Source organism: Onychomys torridus, chromosome 1 (assembly GCF_903995425.1).
Source record: "Onychomys torridus chromosome 1, mOncTor1.1, whole genome shotgun sequence".
Taxonomy (NCBI): Eukaryota; Metazoa; Chordata; class Mammalia; order Rodentia; family Cricetidae; genus Onychomys; species Onychomys torridus.
In genome coordinates, this window is record NC_050443.1 from 104,844,475 (window position 1) to 104,860,241 (window position 15,767).

The window sequence follows — 15,767 nt, forward strand, 5'->3', positions numbered from 1 at the left end:
ACACATGAGCCCTGCCCTCAGCCCTAACCTGGAGCTGGTAACTTGGAAGGAAGGAGTCAGGAGAGGATTCAGAATTTGTATTTCAGTGCTGGCTGAGTAAGTCACACCCTGCCACCCCTCAGGGGAAAGGAGGTCCTGACCACCACTCCTGGGTGCAGCATCAACTCCAGCTCAGGTGCCAGAGGGGACAACTTCTTTCAAGGGTCTGGTGCGAAGACAAAGTCAAGAGCTTGGCGTTCAGCCCCAGCCACGTTGGGGTGCCAGAGGTCCACAATGAAGACCACTCGAGGCCCATCTTCAGGGGATCCTAGGTACATAGGGATGGAAACAGCAGCTGACATCAAGTACTTCTCTGCCAAGGCATTCCTATCAGGCACTGAGGAAAGCGGTCAGTGCCAGGCCTGAGCCAGTGTTTCTGCTGTTCAGTTAAGACAAGGTCTCATCATGTAGCCCAGCCTTTGAACTCACCATTCTCCAGCACCAGCCTCCTGAGTGCAGGTGCTGAGTCTGTAGGTGAGCATCACCATGCCCGGGATTGTCCTAGCCCTTTATAATGATAATTCTATGTTCCTGAAGTGGGCACAGTTTATACCAACTAACTGAGACGTAAGGTTAAGTAGGTGCCTGAGGTCCCATAGCAAGGGTTGGACAGGAGCACAGTCACCATATGCAATCACCTGGTAAAGAAGGCAGATGCCCCATAGGTGATTGGAGACAGCGATTTGTCCAAGGCCGGGCAGCACCAAAATGGTGCCACCGAGTTAAGGCTGGCTGGAATTCCTCAGCTCCTTGGTCCCTCAGCCCCAACCCAGCAAAATGCAAGTCCTGTTACCATTATGAGCCACTGTGTGCAGGAAGGAGTCGTCCACCAGCAGGCAATGCCCTTCAGCCCAGCACTGAGGCTCACCACCAACAACCAGCTCACAGCCAGGGGGGATCTTCAGGCCTGTGAGGAGAGAATGGGCATCTACCACTCCTGCCTGTGTTCAAGGGGCCTACCCACTCAGTGAGCCTTACAGGCCAAGTCCGTGGTCCTCTCAAAGGTGACAGGAAGGATACATTCACAACACCGCCTGTCTGAAGGATGTTAGTGCTGCTGTGAGAACCACATCTGACATTTGGAGAAAAGCTCCCCTGAGCAGTCTCCTCCTGGACTGTCAGTTCAGCTCCAGAACCTACTGTGTGCTGGGCACTTCTCCCATGAGGTATAACTGCTAACTCCAGCCTGACCCCAGGATCTCAGTCAAGTGTGCTGAGAGAATGGAGCCAACTCTGATGGCAAATGACATCCAGAAGGTGGCATTTGGAAAAGTCCTTAAGATGGAGTAGTTTTCTCAACATTACTAAGGTTGAAAGTCTAACATGTGCATGGTATCTGCAGGGAACAGTCAGAAAGCCTTCTTTTCTGGTTTTCTTTGAATCTTTAGAACGTTAGAAAGAAAATCTACCTAACATCCCACTAACATTGTTACTTATCAATGAAAAAGCCTAAGTAAAGTAGGCCAAATGTAATGGTGCACACCTCCAGTCCCAGCACTCAGGAGGTAGGTAGAGGAAGATCTCTTTGAGTTTGGAGGCAGCTGGTCTATATTTAGAATTCCAGGCCATCCAGGACTACATAATGAGACACCCTGTCTCAAGAAACAAATTGGGGGTAGGGAAGGGATTAGAGTATCTCACTATACTCCCTAAAACTAACTAAATAAGGTCAAAACCCAGGCTTGCCTCAAACTTGGGATCCTCTTGCCTCAGTCTCCCAAGGTGCTGGATATTACAGACAGGCACCACCATGCCTTCCTCAAGGCTTTCTCTTTTTACAGTTTAAATTGGGTTTTCTAAGTATTTTCTCTTCAGGGCAAGTAACAGTAACCACTTACAGTGAGGATTTCTTTTCAATTAAAAGAAAAGGGGGTGGGGGAGAGTGGGAGTTCAGTGTGGCACATACTGCAAGTGGCCACTGACTGGATAGCTTGTATGGAAGTAGAACTCAGGAGATCCGGGTTGGGGAAGATTCTGAGAAGAAAGGCATGATGGGAACCATAGTGCAGAAAGACCCGATGGCAGAGAAAAGGGTAGAGAAGGAGGAAATGCGGAGGCAAGGGTTTGTGGACAGGATATACTCACCCAGATGGCATCTAACCCGAGCATTGGTGGGTCCACAGCGGCCCTCAAGCCTGGCCCCAGGCAGGAGAACGGAAAAGCCAGCATTGCCGAAGGTATTGGCACTCATGAAGCTCCGCAGCCCCCTCAGTGCGCGATAGGCTCCTGGGCACCGGCGGCAGTTGCTGGGTTGGCACCGGCCTGCTTGGTACAGCAGGAGCTGGTAGCACCCAGGGGCCAGGGGTGGGGACCAGCCCCGAGGCAGAGGGGTAGTCCCTGAGAAGTCCCAGCTCACAGCCCCGAAGTCCCGCAAAATGGCAGGGAAGCTGCTCTGTAGGAGCTCCACGTCGTGCCTCTGGGCGTCACGTGGCACAAAGGGGGACGAAGGCAGGTCTGGTAGGAAAAGTAGGCCTGGGCGCTGAATACCCAGGAGCCCTGTCCCTCCTGCGAGGCCAGAGCCTCCGTGAGCTGCCCGCCTCACCCTGCCCATCCCAGCCCAGGAGTAGCGCCTGGCATAGGCCCGGAGCCTCCTGCTGACTAGACCTTCTGCCCTGGGCCCTTCCCCAGGATCCCCAGAGCCCCTTGGGCCAGCCTGAGAACATACATCAGGCCCACCACTAACCCCTCCAGCTCGGCTCCCAGCCCCCAGGGCCTGCATGTCTTCGGAGCCCAGGCGGTAGCAGTACCAAAGGAACAGAGAAGTGAGTGCTCCAAGGAGCACGGTGAGAGCCGAGGAGCCTAAGGGCAGTGGCCATGGAAACACAGGCAAGGAGGCCCGGGCCAAGAGGCCTGCGGCCCCTTCCAGACCCCAGCTCCCGGGTCCCCCCAGTTCTCCGCCTGTCCCCTCGATGACTGCCTCCTGGTTCCTGCCCTTCCACATCCCGACCCCTGCCCCCTCTTTCCTGCAGGCCACACTTCCCTCTAGCTCTCTGGTCTTCCTCTTCTTTCTCTCCTGGACTGTCTCCACTCTGAGATCGCTCTAACCCCCTCTCTTCTGTGAGCCCGCTCTTCTTTCTGCTTCCCGAGTCTCCTCTCCCTCTCCTCCCTCTCTCTCTCCGCCCTCAGTCTCCCACTCGCCGCTCGTTTCTCCTCCTTCCTGCACTCCAGCCCCCTTCCCCAGACTGCCCCTTCCCCTTCTTCTTCTTCTGGCTCCCCCGGGGCAACAGCAGTCCCTAATCCACCTGGCCTGCAGCCCCACTCTGTAGCGGCTTCTTTCTCCTTCCTCTCTCCCCTCTCCTGGTCCTGTCTTCTCCCTCGACCTGCACGGGTCCGTCCTCTCTGGTTCCCGGTCTCCTACACACCCCTTCCTGGGCGCCCACTCACGCTGACGTCACTGCTCCCCGCAGCCCTCTCTGCCTAGCTACCCACGACCCCTCCCGGAGGCCGCCGCCGCCCAGCCCCGGGGGCGGGGGAGACCTCTCTCTGGATGTGCCTCTCTAGACCCCCCCACCCCCAGCCCTGACCGAGCGCCACGTGGGGTACAGGGGCACAGTGCCAACCTCCGGCCGCCCCGCAATGCGAAAAGAAGGGCGGGGCGGGCTCGGGGGCGGGGCGAGGACGCTGACCCGCGCGCGAGGCCTGTGTTCCGGGACTGCGACTTGGACCGTGGGCCTGCGGGTCCCTGGAGAGGTCGGCCTGTGACTCCCCTTTCCCCCGGCTGGGCTTCGCCAGAGCCGGCACCCAGCGGGGACGCGGGATCGCGAAAGCCGCTCCAGCCAATCCCCGGCCCCGGGGCCCGCCCGCGCAGGCGGGGCCGGGGAGCTGTCCGCGCGCCCTGGTGCTGAAAGGGCGCCCGCTCGCTGCGGGGCAGAGCCGGGGTCGTGTGCGGGAGGAGGGGCCTCAACCCGTCCCCCTCAGCCTCCTGGCAAATGTGGGTACTCCCCTTTTGCGTGGGGGTAGGGGCGAGTCCATCCCACCTGAGTTTCTGTAAAGGGCACCGTGAAGGCCCTCGGGGAGGTCCGGGTGTGGGCAGAGGACATACTGGACAGGCCAGGAAGGCGCGAGCCAAGCTGCGGCCCCCCTCGGCTTCCTGGGAAGACCAGGTGCAGATTCCAGATGTGCTGGAATGGCGCCGGGAGAGCCTAATTACTGCTGGGACCAGAGTTTCCTTTCGCTCCCCTAGGGGCCTCGGAGTGCAGATTACGGTCCTGGCTCGGGATCCCTCCTTCCTCCATCTGCACTTCCTCCTCCTCCCGCATCGGCGAATAAATCCCAGGCCCCTCCCTTCGCCCGTCCCCAGGATCTGACGTGGGCTTGACACCTTTCTCAGCTTCTCCCTCCCGCAGCTCCAGTGGCCGAGCTTCGGCTTCCCTGGTTCCGCAACCCCTTCCCTCTTCCTCTCCCCGACAAGCCCCGGTAGAACCCCGTAAGGACCCTCTGGATCCTCAAGCCCACCCTGGGCCCCCGGAAGCTGCCTTTCCCCTCCCACTTCCCCCCGGCTGGCAATCTATGCATCCCGATGGACCCAAGCGCCCGAACAAGGGGATAACCTTCGGCCCTCTCGGCCCCACCCCCCGCAGCGGGAGCCGCGCCCCCCTCTACCATAGATCGGAGAGCCAAGGATAAAGATTGAGCTAAAGGGGGCGGACTCTAGGCAACCCCTAGGCCAATTCTGCTCCTCCATCCCAAAGGGAGAGAAATTGTCTTCCTTTGCTGACCCTTAGCAGGAAAGCAAAATTAAAGGGAAAGATAAAAGGACGCAGAGGGGAGTGATAACTGGATTATTCAGAAGAGCTACACAGGAGAGAGACTAGGGTGAGTCGCCATGGGGACTCCCAAGGCCCAGCACCCACCGCCTTCCCAGCTGCTGTTCCTAATTCTGCTGAGCTGTGCCTGGATTGAGGGTAAGGACATGTGGGGGTGGGCCCTGGGAAGGCCCTGGGGGGGGGGGTCCTCCACCTTTCTCTGAACATATTGAGTCTTCCGAGCTTGTGGGGGAGGGGAGGGGCATAGTTGACTGGGAAGGGGCAAGCCAAGGCTTTCTGACTGGTCCATGGAGCCCTTGAACTCCTAATATTAAGGAGATGGGAAAATGAATAAGGAGAGCTTTTAGTTGTATCTTGGGGGTTAAATCCAGGAAGAAGAGCTGGGGGAAGTTGGGTGGATGTCTGCGGAGGTGGTAGAAGCAGGCAGGGTACCTGGGTGGGAGATGGAGGTGCCGGGAGAGATGCCAGGCGCTGCACACACAAATGTTCTTGGACATATGGACAAAGACAGATGAATACAAGCAGGGATATTCAATCCCTGACTCCACTCTCATCCCCAAACCTGACTCTAGAGAAGACATCAGAGACTGCAGAGAGAGAAAGAGAGAGAGAGAGAGAGAGAGAGAGAGAGAGAGTCTGCAGAGGCAGAAACCCAGAGAGAAAGCTGGCACTGCGGAAGGAGGTCTGGGAGGTGCTATCAGACTCTCCTCAGAGTTCTGGGATTGGGGGGGGATGCTTTACTGGGGAGGAATGGAGAATGGAGAGTAGTCCCAGAGGCCCGGCTCCGCACATTCTGCTAGAGCTGTCCAGGGTTAGTAGTTACTAAGGCTCTCACTGACGGCCCAGAGACCAGGAGTAGAGGCTTATGAGAGAGAGGGCAGATTGGAGCCTCTCCTCTGATCTTGGCTCTCAGCCCAGCCTAAGACCCTCTGAGTGTCTGCTAAGAAGTGCTCTGGGAAGTAACTCTCCAGAGAAGGAAGAGATGTAGGGGAACGGAGAGGCTCATAGAACTTCACCTCCTAGGTCTTCCCCTGAAAGAGGATGAGATGATGCCAGAGTCGGGAAGTGAGACTCCCACAGTGGCCTCTGAGGACCTGGCTGAACTGCTCCATGGAGCTTTGCTGCGGAAGGGCCCAGAGATCGGCCTCTTGCCGGGTGAGGCCCTCAAAGTGGCATAAAAGTAGAACAAGAGGCTATGCCTCTGGGAGATGGAGTGCCTGGCCAGAGGGAAGGCAGGTAGAGAGTTCGGAGAGAGAAAGATCCCTAGGAAGCCAAGGAAATTCAGGGGCAGGCAAGAGAAGAGAGTCAAAACTGTCCCTAGACAGAACCAGAGACACAGACAGAATGATGAACAGACAATCATGAGAAGGTCGTGTATCTATAGAGACACGTGAGTTCAGAGAAGTGATCTACAACTAGCAGGTGATCTGGGATCATAAAACCAGAGAGCAATAAGGATACTAAGCAAAGAAAAGCTCCAGAGGGAGAGAGACAGAGAGAAGAGAAAGGGGTAGGCCGGGGAGAGAGCCAGATCTGGGGGGTGGGGGGGGGGACTCAAGGGGACTGTCAGACTGTGGTGGAAAAAGAGAAGGAGCTTTGGCTGTAAAATCTTGAGTGAATGTGGGGAGCCTGGGTGGGTAAGGAGAAAATGGGGTATTTTACATTGTGGCGAGGCTTTGGGATCTCATTCTAAGCTGTTCCCCACCCCCATGGACCAATTTGCTGACTACCCTCAAACTATCTCAGGATCTGACCCAGACCCCACACTAGCCACCCCTCCAGCCGGCCAGACTCTTGCAGCGCCCTCCCTGCCACGTGCCACTGAGCCAGGGACAGGGCCTCTGACGACAGCTGTCACCCCTAAAGGGGTCAGGGGGGCAGGCCCCACCGCGCCAGAGCTGCTGACCCCGCCCCCTGGGACTACAGCCCCGCCCCTGCCTGGCCCCGCCTCCCCAGTCCCACCCCTCAGGCCCGAAGGAGGAGAGGAGGAAACCACCACCACCATCATCACCACAACAACTGTCACCACTACTGTTACTAGTCCAGGTGAGGTGATGGAAGGGCATGGAAGCACCCATGTGGGGATGGGTGGGGGGAAAGCTGTGTGGATCATGTGGGAAAAGGAGCTTTAGGTGCAGGCAGGAGAGGGGCTTCTGATTAGTAACGGCAAACGGCAGCATTGATGTCCGTGGGTTCGTCTGTGGGTTTCTACCTGTAGTTGGGGAAGGAGAGTCAGTGGAGGATGGTGAGGGGTCCTGAGGGGTACAGGTGACCACTGAAGATGCCAGGACAGCAAGCACGCAGGACCTCTCAGCCACTTATCTCTCTAGTTGTGTGCAATAACAACATCTCCGAGGGAGAAGGGTTTGTGGAGTCTCCAGACTTGGGGAGCACTGCCAGCCGCTCTGTGGAACTCCTGGATTGCACCTACAGCATCCATGTCTACCCTGGCTATGGCATTGAGATTCAGGTAATTTTCTTTGGTGCGAATTAGTGTGCCTAAGTCTGGTCTAAGAACCCATGAACCTGTTTTCTGAGTTAGATGATCTCAAATACTCTTCTAGAATTCTGCAATGAGGGTGGTTTACCAGAGGGTGGGGCCTTAGGCTGTCATGCTAACCCTTCCCCTCCTAACTTGCCCTGGCCTGCCTGTATCTGGCTTCTCTAGGTGCAGACACTCAACCTGTCTCAAGAGGAGGAACTCCTGGTGCTGGCCGGTGGGGGATCCCCAGGCCTGGCCCCCAGACTCCTGGCCAATTCCTCCATGCTGGGAGAAGGACAGGTCCTTCGGAGCCCAACAAACCGGCTGCTCCTGCATTTCCAGAGTCCTCGGGTCCCAAGGGGCAATGGCTTCAGGATTCACTACCAGGGTGAGAAGTCAGAAGTGCCACTGGAGGGACAAGAGCCATGTGGGGTAGAGAAGACATCTCCAGGGCCCTTCTAACTCAGGGTACTGAGAGGGTCTTCTTCCTGCTTGGGACCCTGTGTGGGCAGGACCCTCAAAAAGCGTGCATGTGTATTTTTCTCACACATTCATGGATCTGTAAATGGGTGTGAATGAATCCAAGTAGGAATTCATTTATTTGGTCCAATGAACTTTTACTGAGTGCCTACTTCATACCAGGCTCCTTAGCCTTAGGGGAACAATGAATAAGCTGGATATAAGTCCGCCTTTAAGGAGCTGAGGATCTGGGTATAAGCATAAGTAATCAGAATGGTTACGTCAGAGCAAGGACGATTAGGAAACTCAGGCAAGAGGGGCAGGTACGAAAGGGACCAAGTTTTTTCTAAGGAATCTAGGAATGGCTTCTTGGAGGGGGGCGGTGACTAAGATGAGGCCTTACAGGATGAGCTGGCCAGGGGAAGGGTGGGAGGAAGAAAGAGAGAGAAGCAACTGTCTCATGGATGGAAAAACACATCCCGAGTCCCAGAGAGGAGAGAAAATGTGACCCTTAGAAAGGTGTAGTACCAGGCCGGGCGTGGTGGCGCACACCTTTGATCCCAGCACTTGGGAGGCAGGGCCAGGCAGACCTCTGTGAGTTCGAGGCCAGCCTGGGCTACAGAGTGAGTTCCAGGAAAGGCACCAAAGCTACACAGAAGAAACCCTGTCTTGAAAAAAACCAAAGGAAAAAAAAGAAAAAGAAAGAGAGAGAGAGAGAGAGAGAGAGAGAGAGAGAGAAGGAAAGAAACAAAGAAAGGTGAAGTACCTCAACAGCGTGTGCGTGGAAGGTGGAATTGTCTGCATGTGTGACCTGGGTGGTTTCTTTCACCTTTTTCTACACCTCATGGCTCCGTCTGAAAAACAGAAGTTACACTACTTCTTGTGAAGTATTACTAGGAAGATCAAATGAGTTAGTATCTGTGGATCATCTAAACCAGTGTCTGGATCTGACGCTCACAAATGTCAGCCAGTGCCATCACAGCCAAAGCAGAGAGGCAGTGAGGGAAGGGTGAGTGGGGAGACCACACTGAGAGGCATCACTGAGGAGGAGTTCAGGGCTCTTTAATCTGCAGGGAGAGCCAGGCAGTTGACACAGCACCAGCAGAAAAGTGACACTCTTGGGTTTGCCATTTTGGCAACTCCTTCTGATTTCCAGGGCAGGAATGGGGAGTGTTTCATGCATTCATACACAGACGAGCTACACATGTATCTATGCTATCCTGTGTGCATGTGTGTGGGAACCTTCTCACGGTGCACATGTATTTTCTAGCACACATACATGTACATGAACTAAGGGACTCAGCTAATATCCCCATTCCAGACATTGCTGTCTTCCCAAGGTCCCTCCGTGTGCTCTTCAGAGACAGGGTTACTTGGCTTCATATACTTCCTCTTTCGTCCTCTTCCTCTTCCTCCTTCTTCCTAAATTCCTTGTGCATCTTTTTTTTTTTTTTTTTTTTTTTTTTTTTTTTTTTTTGAGACAGGGTTTCTCTGTGTAGCTTTGTGCCTTTCCTGGAACTCACTTGGTAGCCCAGGCTGGCCTTGAACTCATAGAGATCTGCCTGGCTCTGCCTCCGGAGTGCTTGGATTAAAGGCGTGCACCACCACCGCCTAGCCTCCTTGTGCATCTTATTCAGGTTGCAGCATATACCCCTTTCTCATGCTCTGAGGGTAAATTGTTCAAGGCAGAAGCTCCTACCGCCAGGCCTATTGGAGAGATCAGTGGGCTGGGACTTGTACTTGTGTGCCAGGGACCTGGTTGTTGGAGACAAAAAACACACATGCCTTGGGAGCCAAGGACTAGACATCGGATGGGAAAAAGGCTACCCACTGGCTCCTTTAAGCAGCTGTTTCCCTGGGGCATCAAAACTAGGACTCTCGGGCTAAGTGGAACATTGAGGGGAGCAGGGCTATTGCATAAAGGCTTCATTACCTGCCTTGGTCTTCCCTTGTTTGCAGCTTCTGCAGGCATCTTTAGGACAGAGGCACTGTTTAAGCCCTTCTCAACCTGCTCTAACTGTGGCTTCATGTCCAGAGAGCCAGCACAGTCCAGCAAGTTTGCCCATGTGCAAAGTCCTTCCCCCAGGCACTGCTCCTCGCAGTAACCCAGAGAGGACCAAGGCAGCTCCATCTCTCAGAGGAGGGAAAAGATTTGAGGTCACATGGCTTTCTGAGGCACTTGAAACTTCATTGCAGAGTCAGAAATCAGATGCCCAAGTCCCTGCCCCACACTCATTTCTAAAATGAGGGTGCGGGTTAACTGACGTGAGTGCCCTTGGATGGGGAATCCTTTGCAGGTTTTGTTTTGTTTGTTTTGAGACAGAGTCTCGTGTAACCTCAGCTGGCCTGGAACTCACTGTGTAGCCAAGTATAGCCTTACACTTCTGAGCCTCCCATCTTTACACACACCCCCAGTGCTGGTATTATAGGCCTTGTTAGTTCAGAGCTAGAAGTTACCAAATGAGCTATACCCCCCGCCCCTGCATTTAAAGTTTTTAGTTAGATTTCAGGCCAGTCCTTACGGATATAAATTATTACTATTGGTGAGAGACACCCCTTCCCAGAGTGAGATCAACTTGCTCAGGCCTTGTTTCAGACTCATAGTGATAACAAAAAAAGGTAACATGATACGAAAATTACATACGTAGACTTGAACACAGGCAAACCTTATGGGAGCAGGGAAAGCTATGAAGGCTTCCCGGAAGGAGTGGTACTTAGGTTACTCTTTGAAAGACCAGGAAGAAACCAGAAAGCCTTGCATGTAGAAGCACAGGTGTGAGCAAAAAATATGGAGGTGGTCTGTCTGTGGTGGTGCATACATATAAGTCTAGCACTCTGAACGCTGAGGTAGAGGTACAGAGTTCAAAGCTAGCCTGGACTACGTACTGAGATCTTATCTCAAAAAAAAAAAAAATCAAAGAATAGCTAGGTGTCAGTGTTGCACGCCTTTAATCCCTGTACTCAGGGAGCAGTGGCAGATGGGTCTCTGTTAATTCAAGATCAGCCTGGTCTATGTAGAATTCCAGGCTAGCCAGGGCTACATAGTCAGCCCCGTCTCAAAAACAAAACAAAAACCCCAAGGATTGGGGGAATAGTTCATGGTAAGGCATTTGCCTAGTGTGTACAACATCCTGGATTTAATCCCATCACCAGGGAAAAAAGTGAGGGGGGGGCCCCCCCCCCGCGGTGTGAGATAGTAAGGACTCACAGATTATATTGTTCAGGACATTCAGGCCTCAGGAGCTGAGTAATAACTTAAGGACTGGGCTGGACCTGGCTGGAGAAGGGACTAGAATATCCAGCTAAAGCGTTCAGAGTCGGCTCTGCTGGCCACAGAGGGCTCGAATTTTCTGAACCTGCTGTTTTAGATGATTGTTTGATGTCTGCTCATCTTAGCGGTCTAGGGACTATGGAAAGCAAAGTATGGGTTTGTTTTGTTCCTGTCTGTCCCCACAGCCCACCTAGACAAATGCTTGAGGACCTTTGGAATGTGGAAGGGATAGGTCTGTGACAGAATCATTGAAGGCTCCAGACTCAGGGAAGCCTTCTGCTGAGTAGAGCCGGCCTGCACCTCCAAGACACAGCCTTGGAAACCAAGCATGGTGGTGTGGTTTTCTGAAGGCTGAGGCAGGAGCATTGAGAAATTGAAGCTAACCTGGGCTACACAACAAAACCTTATTTCAAAACCAAACCAACCCCACCCCACCCCCGAAAAATAACTTCAAGAAGCTTTGAGAAAGAATGTCAGCAATATGACTGTGAAGAATGTGTAGTGGGGCAGTGACACCAGGAATGACTGGTAGAGGACAAAATGACCTGGATGTGACGAACAGGTCATTGTTGCCCTAATTTGAGGCACAGTGGAGTTGGTGCAGAAAGGGCGTTACACAGTTCTCTGCACAAGAGATAAGAGAAATCAGCTTCTCATGGAGAGCAGAGTCAGCAATCCATCAGCCCTCCTTCTCCAAGGGGGTCATTCAGGGGCACTGGGTAGTAAGTAAGTCCTAAGTCAACATTCCTAAAGCAGTTTCTTGTGGCTGGCCTGGCTAAAAGCTGCATCTCCATACAAGAACGTTTGTGGAGGAAAACAGCACAAAGCATTTCATAAGCAGGAGCCTTGGCATCCACCCCTAGAAAGTGGGTCATGCACTCTTTCTCTGCCTGCCTCTAAAACTGTGTAAATTGACTCGGAAGTTGAACCGTCTCTGCAGATGCCATTTATTATTAGTGCTGATAGAGTTCAGGGTGGTCAGTTGATTTGCTTGAGGTCACATAGCCAAGAAGACTAGGCTCTAAAATAATGTTTGTCTATAAAAGAGGACCCAAACGGGCAAATTTCAAAGACCAGAGGTGAACCCTGTTGGCGTTGCCTGTTCCTGAGGCAGGGAGCCAGTGTAAGGAGTTTCTGCAGTGTGCGCTCCAGCAATGAACCCATTTGCCCCCTGGGAGTGGGAGATGGAGGGGTTTGAGAAATTGCTGTGAGACAGCCCCTCTTCTTCTTCCTTGACCTGTCCAGCATACCTCCTGAGCTGTGGCTTCCCACCCCGGCCAGCCCACGGGGATGTGAGTGTGACGGACCTACATCCTGGGGGCACTGCCACCTTCCACTGTGACTCAGGATACCAGCTGCAGGGTGAGGAAACGCTCATCTGCCTCAATGGTACCCGGCCAGCCTGGACTGGTGAAGCCCCTAGCTGCATAGGTGAGTGTCGTGCACACTTCTGCCCTGGGGAGGGGAACTGAGCTGGGGAACCTCCGTCTTTGGGGAGAAGCCATACTGACGAAGATTCAAGCTGTAGAGATCCTGTCACAGTGCCCCCCCCCCCCCGCCCTGAGCTCTCGACCATGAGGGTCTCCATCCTTAGGGGGTCTCCAACCTTGTCTGGAGCTTCATCTTGGGATGCCCCAGTTGGTGCTTGACATCCTTTACCACTCTAGATGCCCTGTCTTTGGAGACCCCACTCCAGTGAGTCGTGTTTGGGGTCCCGGGTTGGTAGACTTTGGCCCTTAAATCTGCATTCTCCGTTGAGCATAAAATTCTTATAGTCTAGAGAGTCCTACCTTCCAGGCTTCTCATCTGAGCGTTTCAGTTTTGAGGCTCCCTGTCTCAAGGTGCCCACCTCTCGGGAGGCTTCATTTTAGCAGGATCTCCATGCATAGGGCTCTATTTCAGGCTAGGCAGCAGCTGGAGAAGGTCCTATCTCTCTGCTAAATGCACAGGACAGAGGCCATCCCTGACCAGTAGCTACCAGGCTCTAGAGTTGAGCCCAAGAAAGGGCTGAAGCCCTCCTGCTCTTTCTCTGCCCACAGCATCTTGTGGGGGCACCATCCACAATGCCACACTGGGTCGTATCGTATCCCCTGAGCCTGGGGGAGCTGCAGGGCCCAACCTTACCTGCCGCTGGGTCATTGAAGCAGCTGAGGGACGCCGGCTACATCTGCACTTTGAGAGGGTCTCGCTGGATGAGGACAATGATCGGTGAGAGTCTGAGCTCTGGGCTAGAGGTTCCCGCCTTGGGAAAGCTGGGAGGCTTCAGCGGAGAGCCAGGTGACACTGGATGGATCCTGTGTCAACCTCAGAGAGAGCAGCTGTGCAACCTTAGACAAGTCAGTGTGCCTTGCCGCACCTCAGTTCTCGCTCATTGGTAGATGGAGAGAATAGCACCCTTTCAAATGCTTAATTAATAAATACCTTAAGATATGTAAAGTAATTGAAGTGGTACCTAGGACATGACGAGCACTATAAAGGGGTGTGCTGTCATTTTTCTCAGTGTTCTTTGTTGCTTTGGGGTGTGCTCTTAGGCTGAGCACACAGCCTTCGGTGCCTCTGTACCCTCATCAATAAAATGAGGGGTAATAATAGTGTCTCACTCAAGAGTCCTTGTAAAGATCAAACAAGATAAAATGTGTCGGGCCTTAAAAGAGTGCATGGTACGGGTTAGTATTTGATAATAGCAACTTAAAGATAAGCCAGGAGATCGGACAGGCAGCTTCCAGAGAGAAGTACACCTAACACTCTTCTGTCCATCCCAGGCTGATGGTGCGCTCAGGGGGAAGTCCCCTGTCCCCTGTGATTTATGACTCTGACATGGATGATGTCCCGGAGCGTGGTCTCATCAGTGATGCCCAATCCCTCTACGTAGAACTGCTTTCAGAGACACCAGCCAATCCCCTGCTGCTCAGCCTCCGATTTGAAGGTAACAGTCTTATTTCCTGACCCTTCCCAACCCCCATACCATTCCCTCTTCTTCACACTAGGAATAGTCACAAGTACATAGTCCCTCCATGCTCATCTCTGTGTTTGGTCCCTGCTACCTGACAGGGATCCCTTCACAAGGACATCATCTCATTGCACGTAGTCCCCTCTGATCAAGTTTCAGATATGGCTGGATCCAGCATACAGCCAGGCCAACAATTATCTGTCTCTCGGTTCTTTACTGTGCAGTGACTTCGTTCCCATGCAGGCTTTCCCTGTGTGGACCTGACTACAGATTAACAGACTGTCAACTTAAGGCCATCAGAGAAAGGAAATGCTCACGAGAGCTTTGGCAACAATTCCAGAAAAGGTTCTCATTGACTTGATGAAGTTCAATTAAGTCAGGAAGCATTAGGATTGGCAGGACTGCATGGCCTGCCCGTCTCTCCTTGGTTCCAGTTAAGTCTCATGGACTAGAAGTACCATGTTCCACTTTCCACCTAATAAAAGGGGGGCTGTGACCAGAAGAAAGAAGGATGGATGTTGGACAGGTCAAAGGAATCAGTGATCATGGCAGAAGAGGCAGTTAGGTGTGGCCTTCCAGGATGGAGGTTAAGCAGATGGCTAGAGAGAGGATGGTGCACAGCAGCTCAGGAGAAAAAGGCAATGGTGAATTTGAGAGACAGCATGGAGAAGAATTTATAAAACAGTAGCAAGAGGCAATGAGCCAGTGGGCAGTGGTGACGCACGCCTTTAATCCCTGCCCTTGGGAGGCAGACAGTCAGATCTTTCAAGGCTAACCTGGTCTTCAAAGTGAGTTTCAGGAGAGCCAGGGCTACATAGAGAAATCATGTCTTGGGAAGAGAGAAGGGGGAGGGGCAATGGAAGGGATATGTTCAGAGAATAGAAAGGTGTGGTTTTGGATGGGTCACAAATAAGTGGAATTGGCATTGGGCCCTGCTAGGTGGACAGGATTTGCACATGATACCTTGTCAGGTTAAGTAATAGGAAATAGAATAGTGAATCTGCAGAAACCCAGCACACGATGGGTTCTGAAAGCGCTGAAGAGCTCTCAGCTTTTCGGTGAGAATTCTAGTCTGCCTCTCCAGGTGGGTGTGCTGTGCTGTGAGCTTCAGGGCGTCGCCTGCATCACAGGTGGTTTGATAAGATAAGATGCAATCAGATGGACAGGGAAAATGCTCTAGAGATGTTCATTTTCCCTGATTTGGTCCTCAGCAAAAGTTGAGCAGCTTCTGCACTAGCCGCAGTTTTGGATTGCAGCAACACTGCATGATCAGAATCCAACTGTTATTTCTGAAGTGAGAACACACCGACGCAAACCAGTCTTCCAGAAACACCCCTCCCCAGGCCCCTTACTGTTACCCAAGCCAAATGTCTGTGGGTGAGAACTAACCCTTTAGGATTGTAGTTCTGGCTCTGTAGTTGCCTCCTAGGTGACCTTGGGCTGGTGGCTTTTTGTCTGAAGATGTCCTTATCTGTAGAATGGTGGTTAGTACTGTTGGCATAGGTGCATGGTCCCAGCCATTTGAAAGGCTGAGGTAGGAAGATCTCAAATTCAAGGTCAGCCTGAGCTATATATAAGCGAGACACCCCCCCCCCCATCTCAAGATACCAAAACAAACTTTAAAAAGCCCATGTAGGGCTGAACAACACCCAAATTCAGCCTAAGCGCCCAACATAAGATCCCTGAATCCTGCCCTAATGCTTAATTTTGTGACCAACTCCTCTCTAGCCTTTGAGGAGGATCGCTGCTTCGCCCCTTTCCTGGCACATGGCAATGTGACTACTACAGACCCTGAGTACC

General features: G+C 53.0%; 2 protein-coding genes across 9 annotated transcripts in view; one reads left to right on the forward strand and one right to left on the reverse strand.

Moving 5' to 3' along the window:
* Positions 1 to 62: 62 nt before the first annotated feature.
* Asphd1 (aspartate beta-hydroxylase domain containing 1) lies at positions 63 to 4,181 on the reverse strand. 4 transcript variants are annotated; one of them, XM_036192694.1, is made up of 4 exons: positions 4,017 to 4,181; positions 2,125 to 2,493; positions 833 to 946; positions 63 to 307 (listed from the first exon to the last, which is right to left on the reverse strand). In XM_036192694.1, the coding sequence occupies exons 2-4, from the start codon at positions 2,228 to 2,230 to the stop codon at positions 198 to 200; spliced, it is 330 nt and encodes a 109-aa protein (XP_036048587.1). In that variant the 5' UTR covers positions 2,231 to 2,493; positions 4,017 to 4,181; the 3' UTR covers positions 63 to 197. The 4 variants fall into 4 exon arrangements, with proteins under 4 accessions (XP_036048587.1, XP_036048570.1, XP_036048579.1 ...); XM_036192677.1 differs by having other exon boundaries at positions 2,125 to 2,301; positions 4,017 to 4,073; XM_036192686.1 differs by lacking the exon at positions 4,017 to 4,181 and adding an exon at positions 3,600 to 3,932.
* The window catches only part of Sez6l2 (seizure related 6 homolog like 2), a 22,458-nt gene continuing 10,324 nt past the window's right edge, over positions 3,634 to 15,767 (forward strand). Inside the window, exons 1-9 of one of the 5 annotated variants that reach the window (XM_036192632.1) lie at positions 3,634 to 4,943; positions 5,829 to 5,960; positions 6,552 to 6,851; positions 7,136 to 7,275; positions 7,474 to 7,675; positions 12,263 to 12,448; positions 13,057 to 13,225; positions 13,780 to 13,943; positions 15,696 to 15,767. The exon at positions 15,696 to 15,767 is cut by the window's right edge and continues 129 nt beyond it. In XM_036192632.1, coding sequence (XP_036048525.1) covers positions 4,865 to 4,943; positions 5,829 to 5,960; positions 6,552 to 6,851; positions 7,136 to 7,275; positions 7,474 to 7,675; positions 12,263 to 12,448; positions 13,057 to 13,225; positions 13,780 to 13,943; positions 15,696 to 15,767 — 1,444 coding nt within the window. In that variant the 5' untranslated portion in view covers positions 3,634 to 4,864. The remainder of the gene's footprint in view (positions 4,944 to 5,828; positions 5,961 to 6,551; positions 6,852 to 7,135; positions 7,276 to 7,473; positions 7,676 to 12,262; positions 12,449 to 13,056; positions 13,226 to 13,779; positions 13,944 to 15,695) is intronic. The other 4 variants (XM_036192659.1, XM_036192622.1, XM_036192641.1 and 1 more) reach the window with 4 other exon arrangements.